Source organism: Ambystoma mexicanum, chromosome 2q (assembly GCF_040938575.1).
Source record: "Ambystoma mexicanum isolate Mex_15411 chromosome 2q, UKY_AmexF1_1, whole genome shotgun sequence".
Classification (NCBI taxonomy): Eukaryota; Metazoa; Chordata; class Amphibia; order Caudata; family Ambystomatidae; genus Ambystoma; species Ambystoma mexicanum.
In genome coordinates this window covers 1,115,689,091-1,115,707,388 of record NC_090924.1, presented here as the reverse complement: position 1 = coordinate 1,115,707,388, position 18,298 = coordinate 1,115,689,091, and the positions used below count along the sequence as shown (strand labels likewise).

General features: G+C 43.2%; 1 protein-coding gene across 1 annotated transcript in view; it reads left to right on the top strand.

Annotated features, from left to right (window-relative positions):
- LOC138568836 (ATP-dependent translocase ABCB1-like) overlaps positions 1-4,252 on the top strand; it is a 615,126-nt gene extending 610,874 nt beyond the window's left edge. The window contains exon 23 of the mRNA XM_069646608.1: positions 4,055-4,252. Coding sequence (XP_069502709.1) covers positions 4,055-4,252 — 198 coding nt within the window. The remainder of the gene's footprint in view (positions 1-4,054) is intronic.
- Positions 4,253-18,298: the final 14,046 nt, after the last annotated feature.

Genomic DNA, 18,298 nt, shown 5'->3' with positions numbered 1-18,298 from the left:
AGGGGAGTGCAGGAGGTAAACAGAGTGCAGGTGTCTCAATAAGAAGGATCTCAGCCTTACTGGGATTAAGACAGAGATCATGCACTATGACTGAATAGCGTCCAGACTATCAGGAATGAGAGTGGACGAAGAGGAGGTAGTGGAGAGAAGATTGAAGGAAAGATGTACCACACTGGAAATGAGTAGAGATGGAGGAGATCAGGTGGGCAAGAGGTAAATATTGAAAAACCACGATGATAGGATAGAGCCATGGGGAACGCCACAGGTAGAGATTTAGGTGGTGGAGGAGAAAGGGCCCAGTTGCACCTGGGATGGATGGTTAATTAGGAAGGTCAGCCAGTCCAGTGCCTGGTCCATGATGCTGAGGGTTTCTCAGAGCCATTTTATGAGGAAAGAATTGTTGACCGTGTCAAAGGCTGAGGAGAGATCAAGGAGAAGGAGGACACCTGGAAGTTGGAATCAAGATTAGCAAACAGATCTTCACAGGTGTTCAGGAGAGCAGTTTCTGTGCGTCTGGATACCCGAAATCCAGATTTGTGGTCATGGAGACAACCAGAAAATTCAGTGTGATGGATCAGTTGGACAAAGACCAACTTCTCCATGAATTTACCCAGGAAGGGGGTGAAAGAGATAGGGTGATAGTTATCCAGGCAGTAAGGGTCAGCAGATGGCTTTTTCAGGAGACAGTGCAAAAGGGAGTGCTTGAGGAATAGCGGGAAAGAACCAGTGGTGAAGGAGTTGTTACAGAAATCAACTAGAGGTGGGACAAGAAAGGAGTTGTTGTCCTTAATAGTTCTGGAAGAGCAGGGGAGCACCTGATTGGATGAGACCTTCATAGAGCAGACCGCTTTAGAGACCTCATCAGGTGCTATGGGCAAGAAGGAAGAGAGTCTGGGTGGGGGATCGAGGGAGGAAAGGGACACAGGAGAGCAGGAGGGAGAGTAGAGCTAGAGGTGGAGGAGAGTGACGACAGGATGTCTTATGTTTTAGATGTAAAATGGGAGGGCAGAGCAGTGCAGAGAGCCTGGGAAGGAAGGGGAGAAATGGAGACTGCAGTTGAATTGGCAAGTTCCAGAGATTTTGAAACGTTCAGCTGTGTTGTTAGTGGCTCCAGAGATGTAGGTTTGAATGTGAGCCCTCTTCTTGGAGTGGATAGAGAAACGATAATGCCTTTGGAGAAAGTGACAGGCCAGTTTGTCAGGGGATGTACATGAGGTCTGCCACTTCCGTTCAGCAGCTCTGCACTTACATTTCAGAGAAGCTGGATCTGAATAATACCAGCCAGCATGCTCGGATGCAAGTTTCAGGTGGATCCTCATGACAGGGGCAAGGATGTCAAGGGGATTATAGATGGAAAGGTGAAGGTTAGCCACAGTGATAAGATAGAGCCCTGGGGAATACCGCAAGTAGAGTATGAGGTGGTGGAGGAGAAAAGGCCCAGTTTCACCTGGGGTGGATGGTTAGTTAGGAAGGTCAGCCAGTCCAGTGCCTGGTCGATGATGCCGAGGGTTTCTCAGAGCCATTTTATGATGATATAATCGTTGACTGTGTGAAGGGCTGAGGAGAGATCATGGAGAAGGAGGATGCCTGGAAAGATGGAATCAAGATTAGCAAGCAGACCTTCACAGGTGTTCAGGAGAGCAGTTTCCATGCCTCTGGATGCCCGAAAATCCAGATTTGTGGTCATAGAGACAACCAGCAAGTTCAGTGTGATGGATCAGTGGGGGGAGACCAACTTCTCCATGAGTTTACCCAGGAAGGGGGTGCTAGAGATAGGGTGATAGCCAGGCAGTAAGGGTCAGCAGATGGCTTTTTTTTAGGAGACGTGCACAAGGGAGTGCTTGAGGGATAGAGGGGAAAGAGCCAGTGGTGAAGGAGTGGTTACAGAAATTGACTGGAGCCGGGGCAAGAGATGAGATGTTGTCCTTAATAGGTCTGGAAGAGCAGGGGAGCACCTGTTTGGATGAGACCTTCATAGAGCAGAAAGCTTTAGAGACCTCAGTAGGTGCTATGGGCAAGAAGGAAGAGAGTCTGGATGGGAGATCATGGGGGGCAAGGGACACAGGAGAGCAGGAGGGGGAGTAGATCTAGTGGTGGAGGAGAGTGATGACATGATGTCCTATGTTTTAGATGTAAAATGGGAGCACAGAGCAGTGCAGAGAGCCTGGGAAGGAAAGGGGAGAGGTGGAGACTGCAGTTGGATTGGCAAGTTCCAGAGATTTTGAAACGTTCCGCCATGTTAGATAGAGAAACAATATTGCCTTTGGAGAAAGTGACAGGCCAGTTTGGGAGCGGATGTACACGAGGTCTGCCACTTCCGTTCAGCAGCTCTGCACTTATGTTTCAGAGAAGCTAGATCAGAATCACATCAGCCAGTATGCTTGGAGGCAGGTTTCAGGTGGATCCTCATGACAGGGGCAAGGATGCCAAGGGTATTATAGATGGAAAGGTGATGGTTAGCTTGGACAGAGTCAATGGGAGTGTCAAAAGTAGGGGTGGAAGGGGTGATGAAAGTGAAAGCAAAAGCAGCAACTGACACTCGGTTCATTGGTGGAATGACGGTGAATGAGGCTGGCATTGCAGGAGGTGACTAAGACAGAGGGCCGAGGGGCCCTAAGCAGGAGGATAGGAGGGAATGGTCAGACCGGGAGAGAGGGGTAGCGAGTGGTTTAGAGATAGGAATGTCTGCAGAGTTGAATTCATTCCGAGTGTGTCTGGCTGACTGGGTCTACCAGAAGGAACAATGGTAAGCGAGAAGGAGTCACAAAGGTCATGGACCAGTGATGTACCTGATTCAGGAGAGTCAATGTGGATATTGAAGTCTCCGAGGAGGAGGAGAATAGAAGTAGAGGTCAAGCGATAAGAGGTGAGGTCAGCCCATTCAGAGAGGAAGACGGAGATAAGGCCATGGGGTCTGTAGAGGGAAAGTGAGAGAGTAGGAGAGACAGCAAGCTTACAGACAAGGCATTTAGAAGAGGAGCAGGATTGAGTAGGTATGATAGAAGCATGGTCACACTCATGGAAAATCAGGGCCACTCTACCTGCAGACTGGTTAGGCCTGGGTTTGGAGAAGAGCTTGTAGCCCTCGGGAAAGAGAGAGTCAAGAGCAGTGACAGAGCTGGCATTGAACCACGTCTCAGTAAGGGCAAGTACGTCAAGGTCAACGTCTTCAAGAAGGAGACAGATGTCAGAGGAGTGTTTAACAGCAGAGCAAGCATTCAAAGGTGCTAAATGAGCTGGTTACCACCTTTAAAAGTTGTTAGGGGGTTCAGGGGCATGGTACTCCCGTCGGTGGTGGTGAGGAGGTTAGAGGGGAGGAAGAAGGAGGAGTAGCAGGAGAAAGGAGGACATTAATGAGAGACGGCAGGCACTGGTCAAGAAGGAGAAGATTAGGCTGAGAACCGTGTGCCATGACAGTGCCATTACGAAAGATGCCCCTTAGAGGATGAGAAGTGTGTCAAGAGTACTTCCCATCTAGTACCACTGTTAACAGGTAAAGAGGAAAAAGGGGAAAGGGTTGAGGCCAAATTGGGAGTCCATAGGACCAAGTTGGAAGCATTTACATAGGTGTCAGCAATAGATAGGTCAGGATTAGAGGACAGGAGAGCTTTTCTTAAAACATTTCTTCCAGGCTTGAAGAGTGAGATAGGTGATAGAGTAGCAGTTGGAATAGATGGATAGATTTCTTGTCCAAGGATGCCTTTTTAACACAGCAAAACTCTTGCATATCGTTCAGAGAAGTACAGCTTGAGTCTCTAGGGCCTAGAGTCCAGGCCCATCAACATTGTTGTGGTTATATATTTAAACTAAACATAGTAGTTCAATCATTTATAAACCTGGTTCTTGTTATGAGTAGAGTGTGCATGTCTGTCAGGATTGTGTGGACTGACCCACTTGGAGTTGGTTTAGGCACAGTACACAGTAGAATATAAAAACGTAATATGGAATATGGTTCAACAAGTACATTTCCGGAAGCTCAGGTTTCTAATTTGCAAGCACCCGCCTCACAAAATTGTGCCAAAAATTAATGGTGTATTTTTCATTATAATTGCAGATAGTCCAGAGAGCCTTGGATGATGCTAGACTGGGACGAACGTGCATTGTTATTGCTCACCGCTTGTCGACTGTGAAGAATGCTGATATAATAGCGGTGATACACCATGGAAAAGTAGTGGAGCAAGGCACGCATAGTGAATTACTCGCAAAGCAAGGCTTATATTATAACCTTGTGAATGCACAGGTTTCAGTGTAATCATTCAATGTGAGTGCCATTGTGTGGTACACAGATATGAAGTTATAAGTATTTTTGTAACACTGTTTCTAATGTGTTACATTCTAGTTCTGACTGTGCTAGCATGCATTCTACCAGGGGCTACTCTCCTGAGCTTTATTTTATTTTGCTTTTGCCATGCAATGGGAAGGTGGTTTCTCTGCAAAAAATGAATGTTGTCATTCATAGATTCTGTTGACATATTCTGTGTTGTTAAAATCATAATGTCAATGATGAAGCCAATGCTGATTTCATGCTTTCTGCATATGAATATGTAACACAATCATTGTTATTCATACAGTGGATACATATATACTTCTGCTGTGCACTCTCTACACAACTCCAGTAGGCCACATGTTAATTATCCACTTCGCAGACAAAAGCAGGTGCTTCAAAAGTGCACATGAACAAACTGTATAATAATAGAACATATATTACAGGAGGCATGTTCTTTTTCTTTGCCATAATCACTAGAAGTGTTCTAGGAGCCTCACTATTAGAGGTACATTCTTGACATATTGACATCAGACATTATTTATCTGTAGTATGCACAGAAACTAAGTTATAAACAAAATTGCATTAGACGTTTCGAAAAAGAAACATCGAACGATAGAAAAAGTTTTTCAAAAGCAGTAAATTCCATGTTTCGGTGTACCGGTTGGCAGGCAATCATCGTGAAGTTGTATTTATGTAAAGGTAGGCTATATCTTCAGCAATGGTTAATATAGTTGTATATTAGGGAAGTTAGGTATTACAAAATGCAATTTGTTCCGCAAAATTAATCTAGTTTATCTTTTCAATCATTGGCAAAACTAATGCAGTTTCTTTCCCCCAGTGGAACGGTCCCCTAGGAAACACTGGGCCTCATTTCGAGTTAGGCGCAAGGACACCGGTGCCGGTAATATCTTTGCGCCCTATTCTGATTTCCCTTAGCTGGTCTGACCAGGCGTTAAGGAAGGGACCCTTTAAGGGACTTTAGAGCTAATAACGGTACCGCAAATTGCAGTACCGTTATTAGCTACTTCCCCATTCCCATTGAGCCCTACGGGGGCTGAAATGGGAATGGGGAATGGTTTTTTCAATGGGGACTTACCGGTCCCTCCAAGGTGTGAATGGACCGGTAAGTCCCCATTGAACCTGGTCGGACTCAGTACCGGTATAGGAGGTAATCATGGCGCAAATAGCGACATGATTACCTCCATACTCGGAATGAGGCCCACTGTATGCCTCAAATGCAAATCTTTACTTATCAAATCTTGGGAGGACTATATTTTGCTCTGAGGATCTAAGCCTTGTCACTTCAAAGGCCCATGACAGCAGGGGTTAGACCAGGCTTTTGAAACTAATTATGAAAGAGAATAGTTCATTGAGGGAGACAGAAGGAGACAGTATGTTAAATGTAGAAATAAGGCAAAACACTTATAAAAGAAAAAATCTGACATTTTGAAAAAATACACCATTCACATGTGACTGTGACCCCGCCTAGTTTTCTGTAGATGTAGAACTCTGGGAATAGCATAGCAAAGAAGAAAACACGTGTAAAATGAACATTGATAGGCTCCTGACTGGAGGCTTGAAAATAAACCAATCCCTTTTAGGAAGTATTCTGTTGAACCATCTTGGGAATCATTTTGGGAAAGCTAAGAAAAATCTTAAACAGAACCTTGATGAGGCTGCAGCTTCTTTACATCTCTTCCATAGTTAGAAGACGGGAATTCCAGAAGAATACAAACCACTTTTGTTGAGCCACCACTAAGAAGCATGAGAGACAATCTACTGGAAAAAAAGCCTGTCTTCTGTAAAGAAGCATAGGTCTGCTGGGAGCCTCTGTCTTGCTCTTTGTGCTAAGCTAGCTGCAAGTGACTTTAGCATACTTCCCAAGCTGGATAAACGAGAAGAGGTTACATTTTTTCAAGGGACTAGAAAAAGGACATGAAGATTCAAATATGCTGCCTTTAGGAATGTGTATGCCAGGACCAGCATTCTTCTAATTTGAGATGCCTTCAAGCCATGTCAAGTCAGATCCAAACTGATGTTGAGGCATTGAGGCTTCCGGCACCAATCCACTCCCTCAGCCCTGAACTTGAATTGCTACATCAAGCCACCCCGAATACCAATCAAAACAGTTGGTCAAAGGAATTCCTTGAGATTCGAGCACTTTGAAACTGGCTTGCGGCCTCCATGGTTCGGAAGCAAATTGGCCACTTCCTTCAATTTAAGAAACTCACTGAACCATGAAGCTGTGCCAACTTGAACATCACCTACCTGTATGAGAATGCAGTAGAGACCTCCTACCATCTCCATAATCTGAATTACATTTTTGTGTTGGATTCCTGTTCAGCCAGCTCACTGCAATAAATCTTAACTGGAAAGGTACCTAGAAGACAGTCTAGATGCTTTCACCAATCCTAAAAAAGAATAAGGTAGAGTTGTAATGGACTAGATGCCTCTAAGAAGCCTGTGCTAAGTTCTATCACCCTGGCCTTGTAGATTGGGACATAGAAACGGTTAACACACCCTTTCCTATCTAACCTAAGCATTTAAAAGAAATCAAATTGCAGTTAATAGTTTTCCATTCCTGACAACATTTTCCCTCTTGTCATTTAATACAGAGTCAGTCTGCAGTGCCTATATATGTGCTTTACAGCGGTGCCTTGTTAATGTGAGAATTTGTATATTTTCAAGCAAAGTACCTATTCCTATATCACCTTGTTTGGAAAATGTTCACCTATTGTTGTTTGGTTTCTTCTGAGTTGGCTCACACATCTCTTGAAGAATATAGCCTTCCCCAAGTCCACATTACCAAAAATAGTGAAGGAAGTGCAGAAGTCATTGTCTACATGTTGAATGTTTCTGGTTGGGTATCTGCTTAACTCCGCTATAAAACAAAGTGCAGTATAGTGATTAGAAGCCCTCACTCTCCCTTGAACTACAGATGACCATGAAGTGATTTTGTCCCAGTACACGAAGTGTTTATTTTCAAGGAATGGTTTCACTAAGTGGGCCTATTTTCATTAACAAACATGATTCATGCTTTGAAAATAGCGATGCAAACAACAGATGTGATCTACCAATGTAGCAAATCAAAATGTCTTTACCCATACAGATTTTCTTATCTGTGGCATATTCCAAACTGTGGAATCCTTCCAGGCACAAAGGGATATAAGAAAAAGTTGTATTTCAAAAGGAATGTTACATACATGAAGGCCTTGATTTTTTTATCTGGGTTGTTTATGATTTGAGTATTGTGTAGACATTGCTCAGAGTATTATTGCAGTAGAATATATATGTTAATTAAAGTTGGTTAAATCTTAAAGTGTAAAGAGGTCAGTGCCTTATTGCACACTCTGAATGTTCAATTATTCCTAGTAAAGTTTATATTAAAAATAAAAAAAATCTGTGTACACTTATTTTAAAACATCAAAGCTTTGTTCCTTATTGCAAAGTTAGAGCCATATTATTTACTGCATACTTCACAGGAAAAGATATCTGCGAGTGGTGTGGTTTATTTTCATGCTTAACATAAAGTCCCTTCTTTATTTGTGGTCTTAAATTGCTCAATGAAAATTACAGCATACAATTATTTTGATGTTGAGGGAAGTATTTATATGTAAAACAACGGGGGGTCTGGGAATCTCTCTACCAGCACGAACACAGCCCAATGACCTGTTCTTGGGTGAATAACCCCTGGGAGAGACTCTACCAAGTCTTTAGCTCACTGTCCCTTTCACAGAGAAGAAATGTCCCCGCATATCAGCCTTTGTCCTGCCCAGGGGCAGTCCAGCGCCGAAATGCTAGGCAATTCTCCTCTGAACAAGAATACCATCAGTAACCCCATACACGTGTTTCAGCCTTGTTGGGCATCAACAGTGAGGTGAAACTATTGCCTCTCTAAGAACAGTGAGCAAGGGGTCCACGTCTGGATCGCCCTGTTAACTTAGGGTGAAACCCAAAGTTAATTTATGCAAAACAAAGGGGGGTCTGGGAATCTCTCTACCAGCACGAACACAGCCCAATGACCTAGTTCTTGGGTGAATAACCCCTGGGAGAGACTCTACCAAGTCTTTAGCTCACTGTCCCTTTCACAGAGAAGAAATTTCCCCGCATATCAGCCTTTGTCCTGCCCAGGGGCAGTCCAGCGCCGAAATGCTAGGCAATTCTCCTCTGAACAAGAGTACCATCAGTAACCCCATACACGTGTTTCAGCCTTGTTGGGCATCATCAGTGAGGTGAAACTGTTGCCTCTCTAAGAACAGTGAGCAAGGGGTCCACGTCTGGATCGCCCTGTTTATATGTACTCTTCTTGAAAGTAAATTACGTCCGGATTAAAGTTATATTGTCTGTATTATGGGAGACGCATCGTTTGGAAAAATTACAAGCTCAGTGGGCCTGTGCAAAAGAGGTAAAAATATACACAATACTCGTTTCTTCAGGTTTTTCCAAATATCCATAGAGAAAATCAGACTAAACAGAGCCAATGTAAATTTACGGATACTGGGAATGGTTATTCAATTAGAAAAGGTCAGGTTTTAGACATGGATATACCACAAGAACAACCACACATAAGAAAAGTGATTCATGACTAAAGCATGCTTTGCAGTGAAATATCACTTTAGCACCAATTCAAACTCAGTGCTAACAAGGGACGGGGAGCCACGAATCCACACTACTGAAACGGAGTCAAGTCCCTACAGATCATTGTACAGCGGGAACCAGAGGTGTTCCTGGGGGAAGGCAGGGGCTGAGGGGCAATAGCACTGGGTCTTTAGGTTGTAGCCCCAGATAGAAGCTCAGAGGCTACAACCGAAAGGCCTGCAAGCTATGAGTCACGTCAGTTCCAACATTAGCGTAGCCCCGGATCTTTTACAGGCCTAGCAATACCCCTGGCAGAAACCACAAACCATTTTAAAAAAGTGGTGAGGTCAATATAAATCATGCCATATTCCATATTTGCTATAATGGAGAACCATGGAGGGAGCAGCAGTCTATGTCATTGTGCTGAGGCAAATATCCCTATGTGTAGCAACCACCGGTGGATTAGAAGCAGCAAGAGGAACAGCTCTCCAAAGGCAGTCTTACCAATACTCCATACGCAGTCTAGCTTCCCCCGGCAGGAACACAGCCCCACAACTGTCAGCCCTGCAACAGAACCAACCTAAGAGGAGGAGGTGACTGGGAGTATCTACACTTCAAGACTGTATTGGCCCAGTTTGGTTCCCTCTTAGATTTGCAACCAGCAGGGACTTGCCGCCTACCAGCTGGACATGTCCACAATACAATTAATCTTGCCTGAAATAGCACAGTCTTGTTTCTCAGACCCTTCCATTTGTACTAGGCACCATGATATGGCACACAGAACACTGCATGTTCCCCAAGGACCTGCTCTAAGTAACATGAAACCTACATTTACTATCATTGATGGGTGCCCCTAATGCATTTAAGACTCTGTAATGCATACATGGTCCTTGCCCCCCCCAAGTTACCAGAGATAGAGCATAAACATCCTCCTTTTCTACTTCAGGAGCAAGTATGCTAAATGGCTATGCCATGGGGCAACAACAGACACATGTAGCATACACATAAAGAACCATATTAGCATGTAAAACAAAGATCTGCTTTTCACACGTGTCTGCACTGCATACTTCCAAATGTCATTTCATGGCTCAGTGATCCTATGTAACTGGTGCCTGCCACTCTTCAAGAACGAACTACACCAATGATGCACATGGCTCCCGCGGTATGTCTATAATACGACATTTGTGAAGACATGCCATTTCTCTCAAGGCAATCTCTAAGCTGCACACTATTCTATTACCTGTTAACGACCACACATTTTATTTGGAGATGATATTGTAACATGAATGACAATGAAAGGGCCCTCAGTGAGCTTTGGGAATGTATATACACGGCATGGTAGCCATTTCTTTTTTGCCTAGCTCTGCACTCTGGGAGTAGTTAACATGTTGGTTATGAACTCTAACCAAACAGTTTCAGTCACTTAAAACTGTAGAGCATGCCCAGACTACACACATCCACCACCTATCACTTTCAGCACACTAAGTAAAACAATCATTACTTACACTAGCCACACCTTAAAGAGAACATAGTGTACCTACTAATAGCATACGAACATGCATCATGGCACTGGTACACCAATCTTTACTACCATTAAGCCTGGTCACAATTAGGCATATATCAGAAGTCAGAATACCATTGAAATATCTACACAGGATGGCAGCACAAGTAGAATCTTGATTCCCAGAGTGTTATTTGAACCATCTGAGTTCCCTGCTTCAGAAATGAAAGCCTATAAAACCCCGGCTGATAACACCCAGGATCCTGACTGCAAGTCTGGAAGACATATTTATCACTCTGATTGGATCCCTGGGGAACATGTGATGACACCATTTGACTTTAATTAGCTTTTAATGTCATTTGATTGACCACAACCTGATTCACAGGGGATCCTGAAGGTGATCTCAGGGCCCTACCTCCAAGTTGATTCTTCCTGGGCATACCCAGAAACCTGCCTGCATCCTGCCAGCAAGTCTGAATGCTACCTGTAGCACTCTGGTTGGAGTGTGTCATGTGAAACTAAAGGTTGATGTATGGAAGGTTTCGCATAAATAATAACCACAACCATGATCATAACCAATGTGAAACCATCCAGACCATTATTTTTTCAGCCTTTGAAGCCATTGCAGAAGAAGAAAGGCCATATGCAAATCAGACTTGGTCCCAATCGAAAAGGGGAAGTCCAGTCTGAACTAATGGTTCACATTCCTTCTGCACAAGACTACAAGCATCTCCAGACACGTTTCAATCTTTTTGGGTGTCATCAGTGAGGAGTAGCTTGAGTCTCTAGGCCTAGCAGGCTTGGGAGCCACATCTGGGCATACACGTCCCCATGAGGTGACTAAAGCAAAGTAAATGTTGATGGCTGGAAGATTTTGAATAAATCATAACTACAGCCACAGCCCTGGACAACCCACAAACCCATTGTTTTCAGCCTGTCAAGCCATTACAGAAGTGGAATGACCATATGCATGTCCGGCTTGAACCCATCCCAAATGAGGCAGTCTGGCCCAAACTGCTTGGTCACATCCCTTCTGCACGAGACCACAACCATCCCCAGGCATGTTTTTTCCTTGTTGGGAATACTCAGTGAGCAATAGTTTGTGTCTTTAGGGCCAGCAGTCTCAAGACCCATGTATGGGCATACTGGTCCCACTCAGGGTTACTAAAGTGTGTTATGTGACATACTGTCTCACTTTGTTGCTGGGTCTGCCATGTGTTGCTAGATTGGGCATCTAAAGCTATTGCCATATGCATCATGTGTCTATTGGGGCAGGTGAGGACCAGAAAGGGAACATGGATAGAGTCCCTGCTCATGCCATGCTTTCATTGTGGTCACTCAGTGACACTTACTTCACCGGGGAGATGCTGTTACCTCTAAGATCCTGTTTTGGTTCTGGTAACTGTCTTTTGGTTATGTATAGCCCTATTCTAGCTAAACTCAGAATGTACATCTAATCCTACCTAGCAAGTATTTGGTCACTCCCTTTATGCTCACCCACTGCACTCTCCCCCTTGGTCTGCACCCTTTCTTCACTGTCTTCACTTGCTTATTTATTCTATCCTCCACAATGCACCTCAACTTCACTCCATTCTTCTGTGTGTCCACTTTTCCCATCTCCTTCTGTTGTAGCTTTCAGCCACAACTCTGTCTAACTTCAATGGCACTATCCCCTTCTTTCTTTTCTCCCTCTATTCTATTCTAATTTATTTTTATAGAGCGCCAACTAACCCACAGGCCTCAGAGTGCTAGACATACAGCATAGGACAGAATGGGCAAAGGCATATGTCTTTAGTTTGAAATAAGGTTGATGTAACAGCTCCTTATTTTTAGATCGTAGAGTGCATCTTTGTGGTTGTTTCAAAATTCGAGATGCAATGTATCTTGGGGCAATACCTGCATGAGGCCTTAAACTCAATCCTCTCACAGTTGGGGAGCCAATGCAGCTTTTGCCATGCAAGCGTAACAAGCTCTCTGTGTCTCAGACCGCACACTGCACAAACTGCACCAGTCTGGAGCTTTTTTATATTAGCTGCTGTGGTACCAACCAATAGACTATTACAATAGTCAATTTTTAACTGATGGTCATTGTCGCTAGCATAGCTCTGCTTTCTTCCGAAAGATAAGGACGGATTTGCCAGAGGAGATGCGTATTATAATTACAACTTGCACTTATACTGGCAACCTGTTTATCAAAGTATAAATACGTGTCAAAAAACACACCCACGGTTTTAACAGAGCTAGCAACCAGAATAGTGGCTCCCCCCACTACAAAGGACTCATATTGTGGCCAGAGAGCCTTAAGTTTAACTGTGCTGCCAACATGCAAGATCTCTATTTTTTTTTATCATTAAGGGCCTGGAAATTGTCCTCCATCCAGATTTTTATGGAGTCAAAAACTTTAGTGACCAGGAGTGCATCTGCCTCATATGAGCCCGTAAATTCCAGGACAATCTGGGTGTCATCCGTGTAGTAAGCAAAACTGACACCCAGATCGTCCAGCACATCAAAGCAGAGCTTTTAGTACAGGTTGTAGAGCAGGGGGAAGTACTGGAGACCTGAGGGACTTCACAGTCGATAATAGATTCCCTAGACTTAAAATCCCCACAAACAACCCTACATATCCTGGGGCCCAGGAATGATCGAAACCAGGGCACAGCTGATCTAGAACATCTTCCCACTTCCATTAGGTCTAATAACATTATCATAGCCACTTTCCCTTTGTCGACTATACCAGATAGCAGGGACTTTACATCAGCCAGTGCTGTTTATGTGCCATGATGTTTCCTGAAACCAGATTGTTTAGCTAACAATAAACATTTCTCCTCAACAACGGCATCATATTGAATACATGCTACTTTGTTGATGATCTTGAGGAGAAAGGGCACATTAGTAATGGGGTGGTAGATCAATGGCTCATGAAGATCCAGCCCGTCCTTTTTTAACAGAGGAGGAATCCACGTTTCTCTAATATACTCAGGAACGGTTCCCTGCTGAAAATAAAGATGGGTAAATTATGTGACAGGAGCGGAAATACTGGAGAATTTTTTTTTTTAAAGGTATGCAGTAAAGATGTCACCACTGCAGGTAGTAGGTTTAATGATTTCTATGATAATAGATAGTCTGTTCACTATGACCTGCCGAAACGAGGTGTCACAAGTACTTTCAACTTCCCTATCCACCATACTAATTTCCAAAGCAGCCTCGAGGCGTCGAGTTGTGTTAATCTGGCTAGTGCCTTGATGTTGTTTAACTTTTTGCTGAAAACAATTATGAATCCACTGGCACCAAGCATCATCAACATCAAGGTGAAGTTCCTTAGCTTCTCCCTTCAGTTCTTCAAGGATGTGGAACAGTTCCTTGGTACTCGATTTGGCCTCCAAAATACGCTCCTCGAATTTGGCTTTTTTTGCCGAGAAAATAATAATGATGGTGATGATGGTTTTGTAATACTTAATTACTTCCTTATAGAGTGACATAGTATCATCTGTCGGAGATGTCCTCCAATCTCTCTCAGCTGACCTTTTCAATTGTCTGGCTGATTTTTAGCATCTCTTTTTAGTGGTGCCAATTGGACAAAAGAATCATTCAATGTTTTTCGCAATTGTGCAGTATACCCGTCTAATGAGCTGTTTTCTGTCATAGACGACAGTCCTGCATCCCTCAAAGCTGATGCTTACTTTCTCTCAGGATATCCAACTTCATCTATGCCTCCACCACTACACAACACCTGCTCCTCTCCTCCTCCTTCTAGCACTCTTTCACTTGGCCTCTGAGAAGCATACAAATCTATTTGCAACAAGTCTTCCTACATCACTGACCCCTTCAATACTTATCATATCATTCTCACGTTTCACGTGTTGCTATCACAGAAATCTGGATCTCCCCTCATGAACCTGCTCCATTATCAGCTCATCATGCTGACTCCGCTATCCTCTCTCCCTCTCCCCAACCTGTTAGGAAGGGTGGTGGATTGTAATTCCTGATAAATAAGGTCCCCAACAAAGCTCCCTACCCCGTACTACTCCTCTCACTATTCTGGCTCGATATCAACCCTTTTTCCTCCAAACTACTTCTTCTCTGACCTTCTCCTTGAGTCACTTAAACCATTAACCACTGGAAGACTTTAACCTTCAGCCGTACTTAGTTTTCCCTTCCCCTACATTCATTTTTTTATTTTGTTTATTGTCAGGGTGAATTCTCATAAAAGTGCTAATTCCCTTCACTTTAGAGACCCCTGCAACTTTGCTGGATTTTGAGAACTTGATTTTTTACCTGGAAAAAGGGTGAGCCTTTTTTCCCACTCTTTCATGTATTTTGATGTGTGTTTTACACTTGTGTTCTTTGATTATGGAATTTTAGATAACTCCATAGGCATCATCTTTTCATGTGTGTTACACAGCACCCTCAATGCAGTGACAGAGGGATGTTTTTTAGACTTCCCAAAGGTTTAAATACCTTCTCTGGAATAAATTACTTTTTCCCAGAGAATGTAAAGTGAAATTGACTTTACTTGTCTTTCCAAATTCCTAGACCCAGCACACACCATCTTCCAATGGAGATCTGGAGGGGTAACATAGTATCCCCTGTGTCTAAATAGTCATGTCATGTAGCAGTCAAATGCTACCCTTTCCTATTGAAAAGGCTGGTGGCAGTGGTTTTACAACAAACTACCATGATGTTTCCCGACTTCGAACACCGGTAGCTAAAAATCACCAAAGCCATGTTTTTCAAGAAGGCGCCTTAAGCCCCTTTGTTTAAACAGGTCCCGGTCTTCTTTTTTTGCTGTTTCTTTTTGGAAAGGTCATTCTAGTGTTTGTCCCTGTGCACTAAACCAGGTTTGTTCCCTTTGTTTGTATGCCTTTGGCGGGCTTCAGGACTGAAGATCGCCTCTGGTGTCTGAGTGTCTGGGGTGGGCAGGAAGTGAGGGAGGTGCCCGAAACTCCCTGTGCTTAGTCTCCTAGAAGACCCAAATGTACTCTGGCATGATGGGATGGCTGACTGTCGGGCAAGGACAGCCACCCTGCTGGGTAAATGACAGCTAGGCTGGAATGAAAGGGAGAGAACTGTTTAAAAGACGGGTCTCTCCGACTGGAGAGCAGAGTCGACCACTGGAATGAAAGAACCGAGAAGATCTGGAAGAGGGTGGCTGCTACAACTCCTGGACCGTTGGTTTGCCCAGTGAAGCCCTGCTGACGGTCCGAATTGCCAAGTTTATCTCAACAGAGAAGCTCCTTCAAGGACGACTTCTTCCTTTGAGTTGGTGGGACCAATCAGCTGGTAAGCCACCTGGATACCATTCTCGAAGCTGGTTAGGATTAACCAGGGGGAAGGACACCAGCTGAGGCTCAGTAACAGTGAGATCTTCAGGAACTGCAAGGAACCAACAACTTCAGCTGCATTTGTTTCTTCAGACTAAGGTACTGTGTCAACCCGATTGAGAGAACACCCCTCTTGCAGTGAAAATTTGTGAAACTTTCCCAACTTGTAGACCTAATCAGCTTGTGATGCAAAAAATGATTCCTTTTCGCCTAAACTACTTGTGAGAACTTTTGCAAAGACTTTACCTTTTGATACCACAACTGCTCTTTCCTATCCAGAACAGTAGCCTATTGACTTTGGCCTAGGCCCATTGACTTAAATTTAACTCTTCCGGTGAACTGAAACTATTTTCACTGTCTAACACATATATGTGATCTATTCTACTAACCTTAAGCCTTTTTTTCTCACTTCTAAGTAACTGAACTGTCATTTGGCTCCTATTTCAAAATCTTAGAGGTTGGTATTGAAGTGTATTGGTATATAATATTAAGTTGCCTCCTCCTAGTGAAATGTTTTCTAAATGATTTTGTAATAAATTAATAAGTGTTTTACCAAGACACCTTGAGTATAAGTGTGCACTTGAACCACTGTGATTGACAGTCCCCTATGTAATGACTTACTTTCACTCTTGAGATAGGCTTGGCTGCTCAGCTTGCTACCAAAAACTGTGTGGTACAGACTTATACCGAAGGTTGGTTTGGCTTACACCTGTAGTCCTAATTGTGTGTGGAGCATTTTGGAAGGCTGGGTTGCTAATAGCAATAAGCCTCTCGCAGGGGGATATTACCACTTCAGGTAATGCCCCATGGCATCGCTCGGGCCTGGGCCCGAGGCATTACCTGAATTGGTAATGGCCTCCCTGCTTGGGGCTTATTGCTTAAATATGAATCAATATAGAGTTGTGCCAAGAGGATGGATTACCCCTTCTTTACACACTTTTAAATATAGTATGTTCAAGAGTTTTGCTCAGAATTCTGGCTCCGCCTTCAGTACGGCATTTTAAAGACCATTAGGTCCCGGTGCTCAAGATTCCTTTAAGCAATGAATTTTTGCTACAATATCTTCCTGGTCAAAAACGAGGTCAAAGCCTGTAGTTGACTGGTATCCTTCTAATCTCTTGTTTCGCTTTAGGTGAGTTTAATGATCTTAACAATTTCCACGTCTTTCTTGTGTTTTTATTCTTAACCACCGAAAGCAAATATTTCTATGAGCAGACAGCCGACCTCTCACCCAACTACTATATTTGTTTTTCGCCTGCCTTTTTGCCTTTCCTGCCCTACATCAGATAGGCTCAAGGCTGTCCTACTTCTACGTTGAATTTCTGCTCTCATTTCCCTTTTTTCTTTATTGTATGGCTTTATCATAATGTTATCTAGTTCCTGATCTGGATAGAAGAGGAAAATATCTTTTCTGGAAAGTCAGTTTTGTCATATTTTCTCCTAGCCATGCCTCAATTTCTTCCTCTCTTAGGAATTTAATTTGAGCTGGCATTGTGATTAGATTTGCACTAGCAATTTATTGACTTTCTCTAGGTTTTTCTCAGACCAGGTAATTCTATTCCCAGCGTTATTTATTGCTATATCACCAACAATGCCAGCTTCTTCCATTGGAGATCGGCCATCCAATCTGAGCGTAATCATAGCATGATCACTTAACTTATTTTCAATCACATCTAGCTTCCTAACCAAATGTAAAATCTCAACATTACAAAAGAAATAATTCAGCCTAGCAAATTTAGATCAATTTTCCAGGTATTTTTGGCAGGTCTGTTTCCCGTCACTCGACCATTTAGCATAAAGCAATCCCGGTCCAACAATGTCCCAGACCATAAATTCCCCTTTGGGGTAATAGAGTTATTTTCCTTTTCTGGAATACAATTCATAAAATCAGTTTCCAATAACACAGATTTACAGTAAAAGCGTGCATTCAATTCTCCACCCAGTATAAACAAATCTTGTTCATGCAACGAGGTAATTTTGCAAATAATTTCCACTACCGATTCCATGATAGTAGTCAAATTTGAAAGACCAGGTGGGTCATATATATTCACATCAGTGGTATTAGTACACGCGTTTGGAAGGTGTACTCTCACAGCTATCACATAGGGGCAACACTTCTTAATATTGACTCTTGTGGCCTGTATACAATTTCTTACACCAATAAGGCTGCCATAAAGGCGACCTCTAGATCTCTTTTCTGCCTTTAAAAAAAAAAATGATAGCTGTTCATGCTTAGTTGGGAGAGAAACCAACATTCCTGTAAAAGAAATATATACTGTTATATAAGCAGTTTTAAGGAGCCTTCCTTGTCGAACAAGCGTGCAAAACCATGTGTGTTCCAAGTACCAAAAGACCATCAATTTCAATTGTTTAATGCTTTTTTTTGGGTGCTACTCTGTACTACCCAATTCAATACACTCAATATATTTTCTTGTATTGAGGTCATGTTACTTTTTGGTCCGATGTTGTTACTAGATGCCTTTGAAGTATCTTATAGGTTCACCACAGTTGAGCACTTGGAGTCTGCAGGGGATGTAAGTTCCACCGCAGCATCCAGTTCATATCCGAGATCATAATATCGGGATTTGTAAGATCTCACCAAGTTAGCTGTTTCAATTGTTGAACAATGGA